General features: G+C 48.2%; 1 protein-coding gene across 1 annotated transcript in view; it reads left to right on the forward strand.

The window, feature by feature from the left end:
- The window catches only part of nufip1 (nuclear FMR1 interacting protein 1), a 70,663-nt gene that overhangs the window by 44,743 nt on the left and 9,696 nt on the right, over positions 1-16,224 (forward strand). Inside the window, exons 6-9 of the mRNA XM_072515533.1 lie at positions 2,127-2,219; positions 4,392-4,612; positions 10,434-10,554; positions 15,005-15,017. Coding sequence (XP_072371634.1) covers positions 2,127-2,219; positions 4,392-4,612; positions 10,434-10,554; positions 15,005-15,017 — 448 coding nt within the window. The remainder of the gene's footprint in view (positions 1-2,126; positions 2,220-4,391; positions 4,613-10,433; positions 10,555-15,004; positions 15,018-16,224) is intronic.

Below are 16,224 nucleotides of genomic sequence, written 5' to 3' on the forward strand. Positions count from 1 at the left end.
ACGTGTCTCTTTCTGAATTGTATCGAATCCCTTTTCGAGTGGTGATCTCTTCACAATAACTTGGTTAGTTTGTTCAACTGCTGGATGAGAACAAAGAACAAAGAAAAGTACAGCACAGGAACAGGCCCTTCGCCCCTCCAAGCCTGTGCCGACCAAACTAAAATCTTCCACACTTCCGGGGTCCGTATCCCTCTATTCGCATCTTATTCATGTATTTGTCGGCATCCAGCGTGGATTGAGTTTTGTCCTGTTCTACATGTTGTGTTTCCAGAAGTTATTGAATCAATGCCACATTTATATTGGTAAACAGAAGCCTGATTTATTCCGAAATGTGATCTCTTTGTTTCTAAATTATTCAGATTATATACTGGCACCAGCATAATCCATGCCCACCTCGGCGGTAAGACTCGTGCTCTGTAACCACAGATTTCTTATTGTTTTGTTTGCCACTCTCCCCTCTCCAACTTAACATTTAAAGTTATGCCAAGACACTACCTTGCCCCGAACATCATTCTTCATGTTTCAGCCTAAATCCTGTGTATCAAACGGGGTATTTAGCAGTTGAGGAGGTATTGAATAGAATCATAGAATCACTATAGTGCAGAAGGCCATTCAGCCCATCGAGTCTGCATCAACCATCTGAAAAAGTACCTTACCTAGGGTCAGGCTTCCACCCTACCCCCTTAACCCAGAAACCTAACTTAACCTTTTGAATACTAAGGGGCAATTGATCATGGCCAGTTCACCTAACCTGCACATCTTTGGACTGTGGGAGGAAACCCACGCAGACTTGGGGACAAAGTGGAAACTCCACACAGGCAGTCAGTCGAGGCCAGAATTGAACCCAAGTCCCTGAAACTGAGGCAGCAGTGCTAACCACTGTGCCACCATGCAGCATATGCAGGATCACGATTGGGAGTGGGAGCCCTTCCTGACTTCCTTCCCTCTTTCAACCTGGTGACTTTGTAGGTCAGGAATTGGACCATCAGGGCATCACGGTGCCACAGTAATTAGCACTGTTGCCTCACTGCACCGAGGACCCAGGTTTGATCCCGGCCCCGGGTCACTGTCCATGTGGAGTTTGGACATTCTCCCCGTGTCTGCGTGGGTCTCACCCCCACAAACCAAAAGAATGTGCAGAGTAGTTGGATAGGCCACGTTAAATTGCCCCTCAATTGGAAAATAATAATTGAGCACTCTAAATTTATTTTTAAAAAGGAATTGGACCATCAATTGATTTAATTTTTAAAAAAATTTAGAGTATCCAATTATTTTTTTTCCAAGTAAGAGGCAATTTAGCATGGCCAATCCACCTAGCTTGCACCTCTTTGGGTTATGGGGATGAAACCCACGCAGACACGGTGAGAATGTGTAAACTCCACATGGACAGTGACCCAGGGCAGGGATTCGAACCCGGAATTGATGTGATCTTTACTAATCATTATTAGCGCACAGGCCCATAAACCAATTTGCACACACTCTGGTCTTATGAGCAGCAGTGTGATAATGACCAGATTAATCAGTTTTTAAATGTAGGCTGAGAGATAAATATCGGTCAGGACCACAAGGAGAGAGCTTCCCTAGTCGTCTTCAAAATAGTGCCATGGGGCACATCTCGACCAAAAGTCACTGCTTCTGACAATGCAGCATTCCTTCAGTGCTGCTTTGGGAGTGTCAACCTTGGATTTAGCACGCCAGTCTCTGGAGTGGGGATTGGTGTGATACCCATCGGAATCAAAGACAAAACACAGGTACAGGGCCTGCAGTGATGAATTGCATTCACTCAGATCAACATGACCTTGGCGAGTAATGCTCTCCCAGCGTTTCAGCTGAAGGCTTCCTTGTTCAGGTGTGCGGTCGTATTAACTTAGCGTAGATAGTGTTCTTTTGAACTGGCCATAAAGAAGTGATGTTTTATGCTAGTCTGGTGCAGTTTCTGCCTCATGATCAGGACACTCCAATGATCGAGTGGAGCAGCCTCTCAACTTTCTGACACTGGCGCCATTATTAGTTCATGTTAGCTGCAGTGTCTTGATGCGATTATAACGCTGCAGTGAAGCAGGTTGAAAGACTGAAATTATATATTTTTAAATGGTTATTAAGGCAATCTATTTTTTATTTTTCAGGAACTATCCAACTTTAGAAAATATAGCAAGAAAGAAGAAAATGTGTCGAGAGAAAATGGAACGAGGAGAGGTGCTGCGTACACAGCACTTTGGGTAAGATGTCCATTCTGGGCTCCTTTCCCCTTCCTGAGTCTTGCTGTGTGTAGAAAATCTCACCCACCACACTGGAGGTCGCACATGTCTCTGATGATGAACCTTGACGGTGAAAGTGTTCAGCTGATGGGTTTACACCCCACTCCAACCTTAAAATAAAGTTTTGCTAACACTTTCTCTACCATTTCCCAAAAGTACAAGCAGAATTACATTAGAATTTTGCAGTCACACTTCTAGTGCAAGTAATACCAAGACCCATCAAACGTTCCATTGTACTTAGGTTTGTAGCTACTATTGGCTGTTGTAGTATTGCACCTTATGCAGTACTGCAGTAAAACATCACATTTGTCCATTGTAGGCACCCCTGCTGAGATTGGGTTCTGAGTTCCATCGGATAGATAAGTGAATGATATTGGATAGTCAGATTAAGAAGTGTCAATCGCAATATTACACACAGGAGCTTGTTTTAATTAAATCAATGTATATTGCAGTATCAATTTAATTCATTTTTGGGATGTGGTTGTTGCTGGCAAAGCTGGTGGTTATTGCTGGCAAGGCTGGTGTTTGTTGCCTACCCATGGTTGCCCATGGAATGGTCGTAATGAGCCACCACCTTGAACCACTGTGCCATGTGATGAAGAGTGGTAATAAGGAGGGAGTTCCAGGAGTTTGACTAGTGATGATCAAGTGATAGATGGTGTGTACCTTGGAGGTGCTGGTTTCATCAGTAATGTGTTATGGGCGAGGCGTTTTCAGAACCCCAAAATGTATCATGGAGTTCAACCAACCTCCACCTTTAATGTATTGTTGCTTTTCCGAGTACACGGCCTGTTCTCCAGGTGTGATACAGCAATTAAGGACAAATGGTTTTTAAACACAAAACAATGTTTATTCCATGAACTCAAGTTAACCTCTTAAATAAACATTGGATCTCTTAACACCCCTTACTTCAAAGATAACCCCAAAAATATTACACTAAATAATCCTTCAGTTATTCTTTTCAACATCCATGAGACTTAACACCTTTAAACAGAAACACATCAGGTTAAAGGCTTTACTATTATGACTTTAAAACACCCAAATGATCCAGAGGTAGTCTTTCATGGCAGAGATCACAGCAGATCCAGCTCACTGCAAACAGAGACACACCCCCAAGCTCTTTTTCTCAAAACTGAAACTTCAAAATGGCTGAACTGAGCTCAGCGCCACCCACTCTCTGACATCACTGTTTTCTTAAAGGTACATTGCTTATACATCCATTTCTTAAAGGTACTCGCACATGACAAATGTTTCACAGAGCATTCCAAGAGGGTCGGGGGTTGTATTTTGTAAAAAATAAATGCTTGTCTGCAGTTAAGAGACGTAATTGATTGACATATATGTGGAGGGTTTAGCTCCATACATGGGGTCGGTTTAGGTCAGTTGACTGGACATCTGGTTCGTGATGCAGAGTGAGGCCAACAGCGTGGATTAAGACCCTGTACCAGCTGAGGTTATTCATGAAGGCCCTGCCTTCTCAACCTTCTTGCTTGAGGTGTGGTGATCCTCAAGTTAAATCACCACCAGTAAGCTCTCCCCCTCAAAGGGGAAAGTAGCCTATGGTCATTTGGGGCTATGGTGACTTTACTTTATATGGAAGGCTACAATGAGTGATCCTTCAGGTATTTCTTGGCATCTATATGTTAAAGAAGTATTTTCACGGGCAGCACGTGACACAGTGGTTAGCACTGGGACTACGGTGCTGAGGTCCCAGGTTTGAATCCAGGTCCTTGGGTCACTGTCTGTGTGGAGTTTGCACATTCTCCCCGCGTCTGTGTGGGTTTCACCCCCACAACCCAAAGATGTGTAGGGTAGGTGGATTGGCCATGCTAAATTGCCCCTTAATTGGAAAAAAAATAATTGGGTATTCTAAATTTATTTTTAAAAAAGAAATATTTTCGCAAGTGACATTTAGTACAATTTTCTTTTTGTTTCTTGGGTGACCCTTTTAATTTCAGTAAAATGTCATGAAGAGTTTATTTTTTCTTTCATACCACAGTTAGGAGTTTCACTTACTTGGCAAGCTAGCACTGTTCTTTACTTTGCAGCTGTAGACTAGTGTGGATTTTTTTGCTGTTGAATTATGGATTACAGGGCAGTGATGGCTTGTTTCTAGTAACCCTCTCTTGCCAGCAAAATGAAGGGAAAATGGAAAAACCCTTGCTTCAGGCACAGAGGAAGCTTTTTCAGAAAGTTTGAAAGAGAAGATGGAGGACACTTTGGAACAAATCAAAATGCAACAAAGCAGGCTTGCCCCGCACAGCCCAACGGGACGTGCAGTAAACTACCAGAAAACCAGTTGGCTTATGGAAAAGACGTAGATCCTCTCAGCATATTGGTGCAAAATGATGCAGGTATGAAATGGAGATTTCTGAATGTATTTATCGATAATAATTGTGAAACTCTTTCAGGATGAAAAGAGAAATATTTATAATTGTACAGCATCTATCACAAAGCTTAATGTCATGGTTTACTACGAATTAAGCATTTTTGAATTGTGATCCCGAAGGAAAACCCAAGCCACTTTCAAACACAGCAAGCTACCACAAATGGTAATGAGATAGCTTAGCCAGTTAAATTGTTTTTGTGACTTTGGTTGAGGGATGAATAATGGCTCCTGCTGCTCTTTAAATAGCACTATTTGAAGGTCTATGGATAGCACATGTGTATACTTGTTTTTTGGCCTGTCTGGTATTAGCAGCTGCATCAAACTTAGAATATTTTAGTATCAAATCGAGTAATTAAATAATCTTTACGTAACCTGCTATAAAGAATGTCAGTCAGTCACTTCACTAGCCACGTTTTCCCCAGCGTGTCAGCAAAGCACCTAACTACGTAGCACTCAGCTGATTTGTTCTCAGTTTTATGCATACCATCATAACTGACATTCGGTTATTGCTAACCCTACTGGTTCTTAGTCAAGATGTTGGACCAAACTAATATCACTGTGGGAAGATGAGGAAAACCAGCAAGGGAGAGTGGTCGTTAATGGCAACTATGGAGAGGTATGTGGTCTGTGCTCAGTTGCCATCAGAATACAGACTCCATTGCGGAAAAGCAAGATGGCGGCAGGTGGAGACCAGGCAGCGTGGGCTCAGTGGTCTCGGGAGCAGCAGGAGTTTCTGAAAAGCTGCTTTGCGGAGTTGAAAGCGGAGATGTTGGCCCCTGTGAAGGCGTCGATCGAGAGGCTCGTGGAGACCCAGAGGGCGCAGGGGACGGCGATTAAGGAGGTGCAGTAGAAAGCCTCTGATAACGAGGATGAGATTCTGGGCGTGGCGGTGAAAGTGGAGGGGCACGAGGCGCTGCACAAAAAATGGCAGGAGAAGTTCGAGGACTTGGAAAACAGGTCGGGGAGGAAGAATCTGTAGATTCTGGGTCTCCCTGAAGGCGTGGAAGGCTCGGATGTTGGGGCGTATGTGACCACGATGCTGGGTACGCTGATGGCCGTGGGAGCCTTCCCGAGGCCCCTGGAGCTGGATGGGGCACACAGCGTCCTGGCAAGGAGGCCGAGGGCGAACATGCCGCCGAGGGCTGTGGTGGTGAGGTTTCACCGTTTCACCGACAGGGAGTGAGTCCTGAGGGGCGAAGAAGGAGCGGAGTGGTAGGTGGGAGAACGCTGAAATCCGCATCTACCAGGACTGGAGTGCAGAACTGGCCAAGAAGAGGGCAGGATTCAACCGGGCCAAGGTGGTTCTCCATCGAAAGGGGGTGAAGTTTGGGCTGTTGCAGCCAGCGCGGGGGTCACGCATCAGGACTGTCGCCGCTATTTTGATACGGTGGACGAGGCGTGGACCTTCATCCAAAATGAAAGTCTGGACTCGAATTAGTGGTTTGCGGCAGGTTATGGGGATGCTGGGGAGTGGGAAGGGGCGATTTGATTTGATGTGTGTGTTTTCTGGGTATGTGTATTGATTTGGATGGGGCTGTTCCCCACGTTTGAAGGGGGGAGTGAGGGCCGTGGGCCTTTGGGGATCAGGGAGAGGCTGCAGGAGAAAGAAGCTGCAGGAGAAAGGAACTGCACCACAGGGGGCGGGGCCGGCCCAGGCAGGGAACGCTGGCTTTTTCCCACGCAAAAGTGGGGGGCATGGCCCGACGCGGGGGGGCGGTACCGGACAGGTAGTCCCCCGATCCGGCTGATCACGTGGAACGTGAGAGGCCTGAATGGGCCGGTCAAGAGGGCCCAGGTGTTTGCGCACTTAAAGGGACTGAAGGCAGACGTCGCTATGTTGCAGGAGACGCACCTGAAGGTGGCGGATCAGATCAGGCTGAGGAAGGGATGGGTGGGGCAGGTCTTTCACTCAGGGCTGGATGCGAAGAACAGGCGGGTCGCAATCCTGGTGAGCAAGCGGGTGACTTTCGAGGCAGTGAGTATTGTAGCGGATAAAGGAGGCCGTTATGTGATGGCGAGTGGTAGGCTGCAGGGGGCCTGGGTGGTGCTGGTGAATGTATATGCCCCGAATTGGGACGATGCAGCCTTCATGAAGCGCATGCTGAGCCGGATCCCGGATCTGGAGGCAGGGAACCTGATAATGGGGGGGGGGGGGGGACTTCAGTACGGTACTGGACCCGGCACTGGATCGATCTAGGTCAAGGAGCGGTCAGGCAGGACGCCAGCTGCGGCCAAGGTTCTGAGGGGGTTTATGGATCAGATGGGTTGAGTGGACCCGTGGAGGTTTGCCAGGCCAGCGGCGAGAGAGTTCTCCTTGTTTTCCCATGTGCACAAGGCCTATTCACGGATAGACTTCGTGGTGAGTAGGGCGTTGACCCCAAGAGTGGAGGGGACGGAGTACTCGGCCATAGCGACTTCGGACCACGCCCCGCACTGGGTAGAGCTGGGGTTGGGGGAGGAGAGGGGCCAGCGCACGTTGTGGCGCATGGATGTGGGACTGCTGGCGGATGAGGAGGTCTGTGGGCGGGTCCGAGGTTGCATTCAAAGGTACATAGAGGCCAATGATAATGGGGAGGTGCCGGTGAGTGTGGTCTGGGAGGCGCTGAAGGCGGTGGTCAGGGGAGAGCTAATCTCAATCAGGGCTCACAGGGAAAAGAGGGAGAGGATGGAGAGGGAGAGATTGGTGGGGGAGATACTGATGGTGGATAGGTGATACGCGGAATCTCCTGAAGAGGGGCTGCTGAAGGAGCGCCGGAGCCTCCAAACGGAGTTTGATTTGCTGACTACGGGGAAAGCTGAGGCCCAGTGGAGGAAGGTGCAGGGGGCAGCGTACGAGTATGGAGAGAAGGCGAGTCGGATGCTGGCGCATCAACATCGGCTAGGGAAATTGGAGGGATCAGGGACAGAGGGGGGAAACACGGTGTGGAGTCCAGCCAAAATAAATGAGGTCTTTAGGGATTTCTACGGGAGCCTGTACAAGTCTCAACTCCCGGAGGGGTTTTTTTTGGGAGGGGGTGGGGGGGGGGGGGGGGGGGGGGGGGGAGAAGAGGGTATGCAGCGGTTCCTGGACTAATTGAGGTTCCCGAGGGTGGTGGAGGGACAGGCCGAAGGTTTGGGGGCCCCGATCGGGATGGAGGATCTGGTTAAGGGGTTGGGGAGCATGCAGGCGGGCAAGGCCCTGGGGCCGGATGGGTTCCCGGTCGAGTTCTATAGGAAGTTTGTGGAACCTTTGGGTCCGTTGCTGGTGAGAACCTTCAACGAGGCGAAGGAAGAAGGAATTCTTCCCCCGACGATGTCTCGGGCACTGATGTCGCTTATCCTCAAGCGGGACAAGGACCCGTGTGGCTCGTATAGGCCGATTTCGCTGCTCAGCGTGGACGCTAAGTTGCTGGCGAAGGTCCTGGCCACTAGGATTGAGGATTGTGTCCCGGGAATGATACACGAGGACCAAACGGGGTTTGTGTAGGGCAGGCAATTGAATGCAAATGTGCGGAGGCTCCTGTCCCCCCCTGCTGTTTGCCCTGGCAATTGAGCCACTGGCCATGGCACTAAGGGAGTCAAGAAACTGAAGGGGGTTGGTCCGGGAGGGGAGGAGCATCGGGTCTCATTATATGCGGATAACCTGCTGTTGTTTTTCGCGGATCCAGTGGAGGGAATGCAGAGGTCATGCAGACCCTTAGGGAGTTTGGAGACTTCTCGGGATACAAGCTCAATGTTGGGAAGAGCGAGCGCTTTGTGGTGCATGCGAGGGGTCAGGTGAAGAGGCTGGAGGAGCTGCCGCTCAAGAGGGTGGAGAGGAGTTTCCGGTATTTGGGTATCCAGATGGCCAAGAGTTGGGGGGTCCTGCATAAGCTCAACTTGGCGCGGTTGGTGGACCAGATGGAGGAGGACTTTAAGAGATGGGACGTGTTGCCACTCTCCCTGGCGGGTAGGGTGCAGTCCGTTAAGATGACAGTCCTCCCTAGGTTCTTGTTCGTGTTCCAGTGCCTGTCTATTCTCATCCTTAAGGCCTTTTTCAAGCGAGTGAGCAAGAGCATTATGGGGTTTGTATGGGCTAGTAAGACCCCGAGGGTTAAGAGACTGTTCTTGGGGGGGGGGGGGGGGGGGGGGGGGGGGGGGCGGCAGCGGCAGCTAATGTGGCATTGATTCGGAAATGGGTAATGGAGGGAGAGGGGGCGGCGTGGAAAAGACTAGAGGCGGCATCGTGTGTAGGTACTAGCCTGGGGGCACTGGTGACGGCACCGTTGCCGCTACCGGCGACGCGGTTCACCACGAGCCCAGTGGTGGCAGCGACATTGAGGATCTGGGGGCCGTGGAGACGACACAGGGGGGAGGTGCGGGCCTCAGTCTGGTCCCCGATACGGAACAACCATAGGTTTGCACCGGGCAGGATGGATGGTGGGTTCCTAAGTTGGCATCGGACGGGAATTAAAAGGATGGGGGCCTTATTCATTGATGGGACTTTTTGCCAGTTTGAGGGCGCTGGAGGTGAAATTTGGGTTATCCTCGGGAAATGCCTTCAGGTATATGCAGGTTCGGGCGTTTGTGAGGAGGTAGGTAGGGAAATTCCCGCTGCTGCCTGCCCGGAGTATACAGGACAGGGTGATTTTGGGCGTGTGTGTCAGAGAGGGTAAGGTCTCGGCGATTTACCAGGAGCTGCAGGAGGTGGAGGAAGCCTCGGTGGAGGAGCTGAAGGGCAAGTGGGAGGAGGAGCTGGATGAGGGCCTGTGGGCTGACGCCCTGGGCATGGTTAATTCCTCCTCGTCTTGCGCCAGGCTCAGCCTGATCCAGTTTAAAGTGGTACATAGGGCACATATGACAGGGGCGAGGATGTGTAAGTTTTTTGGGGTGGAGGACAGGTGTGTGAGGTGTTCGGGGAGCCCAGCAAACCACGCCCATATGTTCTGGGCATGTCCGGCGCTTGAAGGGTTTTGGAGGGGCTTCGCAAAGGCTATGTCCAGAGTCTTGGATATTCGGGTAAAACCGAGCTGTGGGATAGCAATATTTGGGGTGTCAGACGAGCCGGGAGTGCAGGAGCCGAAAGAGGCCAGAGTTCTGGCCTTTGCCTCTTTGGTAGCCTGGAGAAGGATCTTACTAATGTGGAGGGATGCGAAGCCCCTAAGCGTGGAGGCTTGGATCAATGACATGGCGGGGTTTCTCAGGTTGGAGAAGATAAAGTTTGCCTTGCGAGGGTCTGTGCAGGGGTTCTCCGGGCGGTGGCAACCGTTCCTTGGCTTTCTCGCGGAACGTTAGGTGGAGGTCAACAGCAGCAGCAACCCGGAGGGGGGGGGTTCTTGTTTTGGTTCATGTAAGGGGTGTTAGCCCCATTTTGTTCTTAATTTGTTAAATTGTTTAAGGGTTAGAGGATTAAGTTGCTTTGTTTGTTGGCATATTGCCATTTTTATTTTTATTTTGTGTATTCTCTTTCCTTTTTGGAGTGTTCTGTAAAAATTATTGAAAATCTTTGAATAAACATATTTTTAAAAAAAGAATACAGACTCCATGAGACCAAATATGTGAATTGAACCGGGAGCTCAAAGGGCATGTCTACAAACTATATCAGCACAGTGTATGTCCATAAGTATAGATGAGCAAGACGTGGTATGGGATTGGATCTCTCTCTTTAGGTACCATGCATAAAGTGGACATTGGTAACCATGGACTTCCATGTTAATTTTTGCTCTGGACCATCTTCATTGGTAATCCAGTCATCCAGTTTGCGAGGCTCTTGAAAAAGATCATTCTTTGTCTATCTTGATCTCGTTTACCTCGATCTTTCCCATCAGCATCGGATTTTCTAAGGCATGATTCCTTACTACACGTGCAGGAAATTCCAACTGTCTCTTCTCCCGATGTTGTTCAGCAAGAGGTCTTTTGCTCTCCGATTTTACTAGCACTTCTTCATTGGTAAGTGTGATTTGTCCAAGATATTTTCATTATTTGCCTCAAAAACCATAATTCGGCTGTCCTAATTCTTCCCTGCATTGCTTCACTGGTCATCATCCCAACATTGCATTGTGGGCAGCACGGTAGCATAAGTGGATAGCCCTGTGGCTTCACAGTGCCAGGGTCCCAGGTTCGATTCCCCACTGGGTCACTGTCTGTGCAGAGTCTGCATGTTCTCCCCGTGTCTGCGTGGGTTTCCTCCGGGTGCTCCGGTTTCCTCCCACAGTCCAAAGATGTGCAGGTTAGGTGGATTGGCCATGATAAATTGCCCTTAGTGACCAAAAGAAAAAAGGTTAGGAGGGGTTATTGGGTTACGGGGATAGGGTGGAAGTGAGGGCTTAAGTGGGTCGGTGCAGACTCGATGGGCCAAATGGCCTCTTTCTGCACTGTATGTTCTATTGCTTCTCTACGTCGCAATTGGTGCAATGTAGCATTCCAGAATCCTCAGCTTTGTTTTCATGGCCAAAGTTGTGCTTTTTAAAATAAATTTTGAATACCCAATTCATTTTTTTTCCAATTAAGGGGCAATTTAGTTAGGCCAATCCACCTACCCTGCACATCTTTGGGTTTCGCCCCCACGCAAACACGGGGAGAATGTGCAAACTCCACATGGACAGTAACCCAGAGCCGGGATCGAACCTGGGACCTCGGCACCGTGTGACAGCGATGCTAACCACTGTGCCACTGTGCTGCCCGGGCTAATGCTGTGTTGATCATAAATGTATCTTTGACCCTTCGAATCCTTTGTCTTTTTTCTTGGTCGCACTTTCCATCTGATGTTAACGTACTTCCGTGGTACCAAAATTTGTCTGCCTGTTTGATCTTTTTCATTCTTCACTGGATAAGATGAAGGCAGCAGAATATTGGATGAGCTGAAGTTTTACAGAGTGTGTCGGGTGGTAAGCTGCTCGGAAGAGCATTGATATAGTCTGGCATTTGGAGCTGACAACAGCTTTGCTCATCCAACAGCACCATGACAGATTGGTGTAGACATTAGCTGCTAGGGAGACCTAGCAGTTTGCAAATTTGGCTGTTGCGTTTGTTGTCATATTGACATAAATTGCTTGGGCATGGACCTGGATAAACGCAAACTCTCTCTTGTAACCATAGCAGCATCTTGTATTTAAATTTATAATTGTAATTAAAAGTGTAATTTGTGTTTAAAATGTTTTTTAAAGTGTCTCATCTATTTGAGTCATCCTGTAGGAAAAATAGTAAGTCATCATTATAGGTTTTCAGATGTCAAGTGAAATGTTTGTTAAATTGATATTTATCCTTTTGTATGGAAAGTTCAGCCTCTGAAATCTGAGCAAGTAGCCAATTTAAAATGGTTCTCTGTTGTAATGGCAGCTAACGCTGTCCTGCACCATCTTGGTGCTTTATCTTAACATCAAAAGATTATACAAGAAATTAAATTATATTTAAACTAAATATACTTTGCTGTCGGCTTGACCAGTGAACCACTGGCAAGACGTGACCTGAATGGCAAGGCAGCTGGTGGCTGAAGAGTCCAGGATGTTTGCCAGTGTTCTGCATACCCATTAGGCCTCCTACAGAGCAGCCTTGGCATCCCAGCTGTGAATGAGTTTGCAGTTTAGCCTTTTTGTTGGGAATTGCTATTCCTTTTGTACTTTCAGATGAGAATTCCTTCCTGTTGTACACTTCATCCGTGACGGGAATTTAAAAAAAAACACTATTTTGGAAGTCGGTTATTCAGTGCCCATAGAGAAATGCGTCCAGTTAATGATTGATATGTGTACCCTTTATCAGAACTCCGATTACTAGTCCAATACCTGAAATGTTAACTTGTCCTTTTCTCATTGGAGATGCTGACAGACATAGCACATTTCCTGTGTCTGAAATGTGTTGTCTTTGCTGAGAGGGTTGAGGTGAAGCAGGGTGGGCAGCATAAGCATTGACATTGGCCAGTTGTTTCTGTGCTGTGATTTCTACATGTAACCTAGCTTTTCCTCCTTCAAAGCTACTTCAGTATCAAGAGTTTTTCATCCGTTGGTAAAACGTTTGCTCGGCTGATGTTCCTGCAAACCATTCTTTTCTTTTTACTAAATTGTTCATATGTTCTGATTAATTGTTAGTGGATTTATAATCCAGTTTTGTGTTGAAAACAAATGGCACTCTCCTATTTGCAGAGTCCTGTGTTATTTAATTCTCGCCCCCTCCTTTTAAAGATGTTGGGGCAGAGTTCCTCTAGTGCCAGGATCCTTTCATTACCGATGTCTTAATGCCCATTTCAAGCCTGTACCCCTGGACTGGTTGGAGGGACAATGAGGGAGGACCATAGATAAATCTCGTCCTGTCCTCTCCTCCCCCATTGTCCTGGCACATCATGCAGATGTGAACACATGGCAACAACCCTACCCATTCTTTGGAAACCACAGGGATGCTGAGGTCGGTTGTGAATCCCCCACTGCAATATTACACAAGATGATTGAACTCTCAGTGGGTTCGCATTGAAGGGTGGAATTCCCTGATTTTTTTTTTTTGTGGTTTCCCCAAGCCACTCACCAAGTCAGCAGTATCTTTGCAGCTTCAAATGTGGTGTGATTCAGCTCTCTGGCTGAAGGGACCACAGCATCCCAGGCAATCTGTCAGGCCCCATTGACCAAGGCCAAACATTGTTTTCAAATGTGGCATTGATTCGGAAATGGGTAATGGAGGGAGAGGGGGCGGCGTGGAAAAGACTAGAGGCGGCATCGTGTGTAGGTACTAGCCTGGGGGCACTGGTGACGGCACCGTTGCCGCTACCGGCGACGCGGTTCACCACGAGCCCAGTGGTGGCAGCGACATTGAGGATCTGGGGGCCGTGGAGACGACACAGGGGGGAGGTGCGGGCCTCAGTCTGGTCCCCGATACGGAACAACCATAGGTTTGCACCGGGCAGGATGGATGGTGGGTTCCTAAGTTGGCATCGGACGGGAATTAAAAGGATGGGGGCCTTATTCATTGATGGGACTTTTTGCCAGTTTGAGGGCGCTGGAGGTGAAATTTGGGTTATCCTCGGGAAATGCCTTCAGGTATATGCAGGTTCGGGCGTTTGTGAGGAGGTAGGTAGGGAAATTCCCGCTGCTGCCTGCCCGGAGTATACAGGACAGGGTGATTTTGGGCGTGTGTGTCAGAGAGGGTAAGGTCTCGGCGATTTACCAGGAGCTGCAGGAGGTGGAGGAAGCCTCGGTGGAGGAGCTGAAGGGCAAGTGGGAGGAGGAGCTGGATGAGGGCCTGTGGGCTGACGCCCTGGGCATGGTTAATTCCTCCTCGTCTTGCGCCAGGCTCAGCCTGATCCAGTTTAAAGTGGTACATAGGGCACATATGACAGGGGCGAGGATGTGTAAGTTTTTTGGGGTGGAGGACAGGTGTGTGAGGTGTTCGGGGAGCCCAGCAAACCACGCCCATATGTTCTGGGCATGTCCGGCGCTTGAAGGGTTTTGGAGGGGCTTCGCAAAGGCTATGTCCAGAGTCTTGGATATTCGGGTAAAACCGAGCTGTGGGATAGCAATATTTGGGGTGTCAGACGAGCCGGGAGTGCAGGAGCCGAAAGAGGCCAGAGTTCTGGCCTTTGCCTCTTTGGTAGCCTGGAGAAGGATCTTACTAATGTGGAGGGATGCGAAGCCCCTAAGCGTGGAGGCTTGGATCAATGACATGGCGGGGTTTCTCAGGTTGGAGAAGATAAAGTTTGCCTTGCGAGGGTCTGTGCAGGGGTTCTCCGGGCGGTGGCACTGGCAACGTTCCTTGGCTTTCTCGCGGAACGTTAGGTGGAGGTCAACAGCAGCAGCAACCCGGAGGGGGGGGGTTCTTGTTTTGGTTCATGTAAGGGGTGTTAGCCCCATTTTGTTCTTAATTTGTTAAATTGTTTAAGGGTTAGAGGATTAAGTTGCTTTGTTTGTTGGCATATTGCCATTTTTATTTTTATTTTGTGTATTCTCTTTCCTTTTTGGAGTGTTCTGTAAAAATTATTGAAAATCTTTGAATAAACATATTTTTAAAAAAAGAATACAGACTCCATGAGACCAAATATGTGAATTGAACCGGGAGCTCAAAGGGCATGTCTACAAACTATATCAGCACAGTGTATGTCCATAAGTATAGATGAGCAAGACGTGGTATGGGATTGGATCTCTCTCTTTAGGTACCATGCATAAAGTGGACATTGGTAACCATGGACTTCCATGTTAATTTTTGCTCTGGACCATCTTCATTGGTAATCCAGTCATCCAGTTTGCGAGGCTCTTGAAAAAGATCATTCTTTGTCTATCTTGATCTCGTTTACCTCGATCTTTCCCATCAGCATCGGATTTTCTAAGGCATGATTCCTTACTACACGTGCAGGAAATTCCAACTGTCTCTTCTCCCGATGTTGTTCAGCAAGAGGTCTTTTGCTCTCCGATTTTACTAGCACTTCTTCATTGGTAAGTGTGATTTGTCCAAGATATTTTCATTATTTGCCTCAAAAACCATAATTCGGCTGTCCTAATTCTTCCCTGCATTGCTTCACTGGTCATCATCCCAACATTGCATTGTGGGCAGCACGGTAGCATAAGTGGATAGCCCTGTGGCTTCACAGTGCCAGGGTCCCAGGTTCGATTCCCCACTGGGTCACTGTCTGTGCAGAGTCTGCATGTTCTCCCCGTGTCTGCGTGGGTTTCCTCCGGGTGCTCCGGTTTCCTCCCACAGTCCAAAGATGTGCAGGTTAGGTGGATTGGCCATGATAAATTGCCCTTAGTGACCAAAAGAAAAAAGGTTAGGAGGGGTTATTGGGTTACGGGGATAGGGTGGAAGTGAGGGCTTAAGTGGGTCGGTGCAGACTCGATGGGCCAAATGGCCTCTTTCTGCACTGTATGTTCTATTGCTTCTCTACGTCGCAATTGGTGCAATGTAGCATTCCAGAATCCTCAGCTTTGTTTTCATGGCCAAAGTTGTGCTTTTTAAAATAAATTTTGAATACCCAATTCATTTTTTTTCCAATTAAGGGGCAATTTAGTTAGGCCAATCCACCTACCCTGCACATCTTTGGGTTTCGCCCCCACGCAAACACGGGGAGAATGTGCAAACTCCACATGGACAGTAACCCAGAGCCGGGATCGAACCTGGGACCTCGGCACCCGTGTGACAGCGATGCTAACCACTGTGCCACTGTGCTGCCCGGGCTAATGCTGTGTTGATCATAAATGGTATCTTTGACCCTTCGAATCCGTTGTCTTTTTTCTTGGTCGCACTTTCCATCTGATTGTTAACGTACTTCCGGTGGATACCAAAATTTGTCTGCCTGTTTTGATCTTTTTCATTCTTCACTGGATAAGATGAAGGCAGCAGAATATTGGATGAGCTGAAGTTTTACAGAGTGTGTCGGGTGGTAAGCTGCTCGGAAGAGCATTGATATAGTCTGGCATTTGGAGCTGACAACAGCTTTGCTCATCCAACAGCACCATGACAGATTGGTGTAGACATTAGCTGCTAGGGAGACCTAGCAGTTTGCAAATTTGGCTGTTGCGTTTGTTGTCATACTTGACATAAATTGCTTGGGGCATGGACCTGGATAAACGCAAACTCTATCTTGTAACCATAGCAGCATCTTGTATTTTAAATTTATAATTGTAATTAAAAGTGTAATTTGTG

The sequence above is a fragment of the Scyliorhinus torazame genome, chromosome 8, assembly GCF_047496885.1.
Source record: "Scyliorhinus torazame isolate Kashiwa2021f chromosome 8, sScyTor2.1, whole genome shotgun sequence".
NCBI lineage: Eukaryota > Metazoa > Chordata > Chondrichthyes > Carcharhiniformes > Scyliorhinidae > Scyliorhinus > Scyliorhinus torazame.